Genomic DNA, 6,000 nt, shown 5'->3' on the forward strand with positions numbered 1-6,000 from the left:
AAAGTTCAATCTAGGTGGGAAGATTTGACTGTCAGAAATGGGAAATTCAAGAAGAAGATTAACAAAAGCCGTACCTGCTGCTTGCAGCCCTTCCAGGTACGAGCAATAAAACCCTTCGCCACGAGATACTTGGCACATCTCTCGGAGCACTCTTTCTTACTTGGAATGCCTGCTCGGTATGCAGAGTAATTGGTCGAGATCATATCAGAAGCATTCATACACATCCAAATCACATCTTCTGGACCGTCTTGATCGCCCCAAGTAAGTCCCAACCATTGAACGATGCCTTCAAGTGAATTTTTACCCTCCTTGTTGAGATCTTTAAGCCACGAAACCTGTCTCTGTCTCATAAGTGCTGCGTGGTGAGGTGGATTCGCGCTGGGATCATCCGTAGTTGGTTTGGTCCGATGACTGCCACGTTTGGGAACCGGATCCGAAGGAGACTTGGAAGTCATTTGAACCGTTGGAGCGTGAGGCTGGGTAGATGGTGAGAGAGAAGAGTTACCAGAGGACTGGCGAGAGATTGGAGACCTGAATAGCGGGTAGGGAGAGTGGAGACCCGAAGAGCGGGGTGGGAAATCAAGCTTACAAACTAGGTGCTGGCGTGTATGTTCAAAAAAAACCTATTTCAGCAGAGACATAGAATGATCTAGAAAGTAGGTTTTGGACAAAGGTAGCTCGGACCTGGTTGTTTTGAGTACCGTAAGTGTTAGACTGGTCTTCAGCTCGAGTGCCCGACGAATCTGAAATACATAAGATAAGTTTTTTATCTTATTAGCACCAATGATGATAAGAAATGACTTACAACATAATACTAATAATTCCAACGAGTTGAAGGTGCTCCAATTGGCAGCACCTTTCGGTCGCTTGTACCAGCTCGAATCCCCTCAAAGTATTCCAGCTCTTGAGGTGACTTACGAATATTGACGTTGAGAGCACGGAAACCTGTAACAATTGAGCTCTTGACCTTCTTCTTAGTCCCATGGCTGGCAGATGTGGTATTGAGAGGTGGTAGCTCAGTTGAGCGTGGTTGGGTTTGTCCTGAAAGATCTGGAACAGCAAATGAGTTCTGATCGATGCGAAAATCCGTATCAATTAAACCGGATGCGTCCTGAGTCTCCGAGATTGGCTGATCGAGAGCTCGGAGGGCTAATTCAGGTAATGGAGGTGAAGATTGTCTTGCATTGAGACTCGAGTCATCCTGAGATTCAGCTGAAGGGGATTCAATTAAAAAAGTTGCTTCACTTGAGGCCAAGTCTTCCTCTCGAGAGCCTATACCTGACGTCTCAAACTCTAATAGCTCTGATGGGGTCAGTTCACCCATGGCTTCTAAGAAGTCTTTTGCTACCAAGTTGATGACATGACACATGCATCCATGAAACTTTGTTGCAGTTGACCAATTGATTCCGATCCTAGCATAGCGTTCTCCCAAGAAATCCATCATTTTCCGATTGTTTGATGCATTATCTGCTGTGACAGCAAAGTGTCTTCGAAGAATGCCTCGCTCGTCTAAGATGTCCCAATAAGTATTAGCCATTGCCTCTCCTGTATGTCGACCCTTCAAGACCTACAGGACACGGTAGGTCAGTCATTGTGATTGATAAAGAGATCATCAGATAAAAGTGTATTGAGTACATACCTGGAATTGGAGAAGTCTGCGACAGAACTTTCCATGAGCGTTGAAAAAGAAAGCACAAACAGCCATGTAACTGTGAGTTGAGTCGGGGGATGTCCAGGTATCTGTTGCAGTTGATATAGCTCCAGGGCATGCTTTTAGTTCATATAACAGCTTTTCTTTAAGATCATAGTAAAGTTCCGTTGAATCGGCCTTGATAGCGTGCCTTCCTGGCCACCTAAAGTGCGGTGCAATTGAATTCATCGCATGCTGCATGTGTCGGCCCTCGAAAAGTGAGAAAGGTAAAGATTTTGATACCACAGCTGCCACAAGCAGTCGGCGTTGATCTTTCATTCTAGCTGCAGCTTCAACAGGGTCTTCACCAGGACGGATTGCACCCGGCGCTCCAGTCATAAAAGCGTTTGTAAGACCGGGACACTTTGCTCGATGCTTATGTAGGTTTGAATTTGAGGGGGTCTTCAAAGTCATTGCCGTACTGGAACATGCCACGTTAGAAATATGAAAAACAAGTTAGTATAAATGTAGACACTTACGTGCAGTGTCTACATTTATAGATCACTGGAATCGGGCCTTCAGGATGTTCATCATTGATGATGCCTTGTACTGGCTCCTACAATTACAATGGAAGTAATTATAAGAGATACACTTATTGTAATAAACAGGCTTAACACAAGTAGGACTGACCTCAAAGTACTCGTATACCAGGGCAGCTTTTTTTGAAGCTGAATCGTTAGAAAGATCCATGAGGTTTGTTGAATCGGGATCAACACCCAACTGTTCCATCACTGAATCACCCGTTGGCATTTGTTCAGACTCAGCCTGACTACCTATAGCTATCAGATTAGGAGCTGATGCACGTCGGTGACTGGCATATGGTGATTGAGCTGACCGGCTCAGAGTCGGAGTCTTTCCCCCTCGGACAGAAGAGTTTTTGGTAGCTTTAGGCATCAGAAAATTGGGATTTGAAAAATAAAAAAAATACGAGTAAAGTGGATATTGAAAAGCAGGAGTAAATTCTGTGTAAGAAGTGGAGATTGACTTGTAGTCACTGGTCAGTAAGTTAAATGATAGATGGAAGGCGGATGCTGGCAAGTTTGGACACAAGAGGGACACCTTGTGAACCTTGTGACTTGTCTCAGCAAAGTCTCAAAGCCGAGTAACAAGCCAGGCTTATGACTCAAGACTCTTCAAGCATGCAAGAGGAAACATGGGGCTTGCTCAGTTTAACAAGTCAACGGGTTTAGTAAAACAAAATCATGACAATATATCATATTGCAAAGGTTGGCTGAAACTCGCTGTTCCGTACTCTTACTCTGTTTAATCTTAGGCACTGAGATTCATACTCTGTTTCATTCCGTGCCATGTGTGAGTAACTAGATTCTCACATTGCTTTATGACATAAAACTCACACCCTATGGATGGCGCTTCCCTGCACACTTTTCCCCTAGAAACACTCATACAGTTTCTCTGTATGAGTACTCAGACTCATACAGATTGCTAATCTGAAGCCACGTAGAGTCTGAGTAGAGTATTGCCCTACCCATTTGGCCATCCCTGGTCAGAGCTGGCAGAATGGTTGCATGACAGCAATTCCAGGTGAGCTGTTGCTCTGTGTGTTATGTTGTGTATGGTATCGCTCGAGGGGAACCTGTGAACCCATTGTGAACGTATTGCGAACGAAATTCACGATTGAAGGAAGTTGCGGACTCGGACACCGCAACTTTCCTCAATCGGGTTTTGAACTAAATTATTCCCGCGGTGTGATCCATGATCAGGATTCAAGACCCGTGATCATACGGAAATCTTATTGAAAGTTTTCTCCAGATGTGGAGAACATGACATCAATGTGTTTTGCACATAATGATAGAAAAACTTTACTTGAGAAAGATGTATAAAGCTTTTTTGGAATAAGGTTTGATAAAAGTTAAAGTCTGTTGGAACTTGGGTTTGATAGTTAAAGTGTGTGCATTTTGTTAATCTAAGAGACTCCGCGGATCTCATCTTCTTCTTCTTGTGCTCGATCGAGAGATGATGTATAAAGAGTGAGGATGATTTGTGTTTCATCTCATGAACAAGTAGTTGACTAACATGTCTTTCAATCTTGATTATTTTACACTTGTGCTGAGTTTTTTGTTAGTCTTTGTTGCATTTGATTTGAATCGGTAAGCCCTTATTTTCGAAGATCAATTAATCAACATATCCCATCATACCATACCTAATCCTTTCTTTTTCTATCGTAATGAAATGATTCTCAATTTTTTTTTTAGATGGAATAATGAAGGAGCTCCAGGTACTCATTTGAGTTTAGAAAGAAATCATAAATTCCATCGATCAAGTTTTATAAAAGGATTAATTAATGGAGTTCCTACTTACGATACTTGTGCTTTACCTCATGGACCAATACCTATTTTAAAACAAGGTGATGCACCATTTGTGAGTAATCGATTTCTTTTTTCATCTTTGTTCGTTGTCAATCTGACTGAAAATAATAGTCACAAGGTGAATTATCGTACCAAAATGCTATACATTGTCCTCATGGAATTCGAAACCTTGAAAGAGGTAAAGTCATGAAACATCGTCTTCTGACTCAAGTAGGCTGAGCATTCATATTCAGTTATTTGGTTTTTGTAGGAATTGTCCTATTAGTCCCTTGCACAAGTAAGTTTAACTGGATCTAAAAACATACGAGGTACTGAACGGAAGTTGAAATTGTCTTTCTATTTACGTAAAGGCTGTGAGGCTACAGAAGTCTTTGCAGAGGTGAAATCGTTGTTGTTCATTTTCTATTAATCAAAAATGGTGAAAAGAATTATACTAATTTTTCTTTACTTCTTTAATTATAGACTCCAATTGCTTTACGTTTACCACAAGAAGGTTTTGATGTATGTTGGGTTAATCTTCCATGTATGTTTTTGATTTTGATTTTTTCTTACTTTTCATAATCAGATTGACGAGTTTTTTTGGGGTTGTAAAGTTCATGGTTTAGGTGATATGCAACTTTCTGGCGAGTTTGTGGCTTTTGCTGTCAACTATCTTGCTGAGAAATCAGTGAGTGGTAAGATCAATGTGGTGACCTATAGTCAAGGTGGTTCAAATGTTAGCTTCTCTTTCAATCATTTCAAACTCTCAACACGGAATTAAGACTGATGATCTGGGGGTTTTTTTTTGGTGATGGTTGGCTCATAAGGCTCAATGGGCAATCAGTTTGTCAAATCTCCTTTCAAATGATCTTCAAGCTCTTTTTGATTTTTGTCCCCATTGGGTTTAGCTTTTTGGCCATCGATTCGAAATCAAATCATTAACTTTATAACTCTAGCTGCGCCTCATAAAGGTACACTCTTAACACGTCCTATCTGTACTTCTCTTAATCTTCTTGGAGGTTGTTTAACTTCAGTACTTCAGATGGATCGCGTAAGTGTTTTTTTTTTGAAAAATAAGAAATTAGATAAGGGTATGCAGTCATCTTACTTACCCACTCTTTATCTTTTAGAACTCTCGATACATGAATGCAGTTAATAATATAAGTTCTGTGAACGATGGGAAACAAGCTTTGGTACCGACTACTTCGGTTTACACTCTTATCGACGAAATTGTTACGCCTCAAGCTTCTAATCCTGAAGTAAATTGATTTGACAAAACATTTGAAAGTGTACGGAGGAAAAGAAACGTTTTTGATTGATCTTCTATCACCTGTTGCGTATATGTATAGGGAGCTTCATATGTGACTGGAGCCTCAAATATTGCTATTCAAGATGCGTGTAGTAAAGCCCATGTTGTTGAACACTTGTTAGTTCTTGTTTATTGAACCTTAATTTCAACTCGTATCTATTACTGATTGATATCTTGAACATTTCTACCTAATTAGTGGCTTGATATTTGATTTGGCTACTTATGGATTAGTATACGATGCCTTGATTCATGGTAGACCGGCAAGTCTAAGAACGTTTGATCGTAAGCCATGAAAAACCTCAAGTGAATCTTTTCTTCAAAGCTTTCACTGATCATGAATCTAAACTATGTTATTCTTTAGGCAAATATTGTGAAAAGCATTGTAGGTGGTTTTTGATAATCGGATCACACAAGGTCTTAATACTTTGATACTCAACGAATGGTTCGACACTTCTCATGGGTTGGTAGATAAAAACTTGGCTCACTTTGCACTTGAACTTCCACTTGATATTCAAGCTACTTGGAGAACTTTATTTGGAAACTTTTTTGATAGGTTAAACATGATTAAAAGAACTCTTACTTCATTTGTAAGTCTGTTTTAGTGAAAGAGAAAGATTAAACGACAACTAATTCTAATTTTCATATGATCTTGATTTCAGCGCGTACCAGCTGAACCACTTTTGATGGTACAATAA

At 40.3% G+C, this 6,000-nt stretch overlaps 2 protein-coding genes across 2 annotated transcripts; one reads left to right on the forward strand and one right to left on the reverse strand.

Annotated features, from left to right (window-relative positions):
- Nucleotides 1-2,191: 2,191 nt before the first annotated feature.
- Nucleotides 2,192-2,584, reverse strand: MELLADRAFT_113719 (uncharacterized protein; the record flags this gene model as incomplete). Its single annotated transcript, XM_007418452.1, has 1 exon — nt 2,192-2,584. The coding sequence occupies one exon, from the start codon at nt 2,582-2,584 to the stop codon at nt 2,192-2,194; it is 393 nt and encodes a 130-aa protein (XP_007418514.1).
- A 1,080-nt stretch (nt 2,585-3,664) lies between these two features.
- Nucleotides 3,665-6,000, forward strand: MELLADRAFT_96073 (uncharacterized protein; the record flags this gene model as incomplete). Its single annotated transcript, XM_007418439.1, has 17 exons — nt 3,665-3,678; nt 3,763-3,798; nt 3,904-3,926; nt 4,056-4,069; nt 4,129-4,195; nt 4,268-4,294; nt 4,368-4,396; nt 4,480-4,540; nt 4,611-4,732; nt 4,824-4,839; nt 4,905-5,047; nt 5,127-5,255; nt 5,346-5,422; nt 5,502-5,587; nt 5,667-5,687; nt 5,774-5,892; nt 5,965-6,000. The coding sequence occupies 17 exons, from the start codon at nt 3,665-3,667 to the stop codon at nt 5,998-6,000; spliced, it is 1,020 nt and encodes a 339-aa protein (XP_007418501.1).

Source organism: Melampsora larici-populina (assembly GCF_000204055.1).
Source record: "Melampsora larici-populina 98AG31 unplaced genomic scaffold MELLAscaffold_92, whole genome shotgun sequence".
Lineage (NCBI taxonomy): Eukaryota > Fungi > Basidiomycota > Pucciniomycetes > Pucciniales > Melampsoraceae > Melampsora > Melampsora laricis-populina.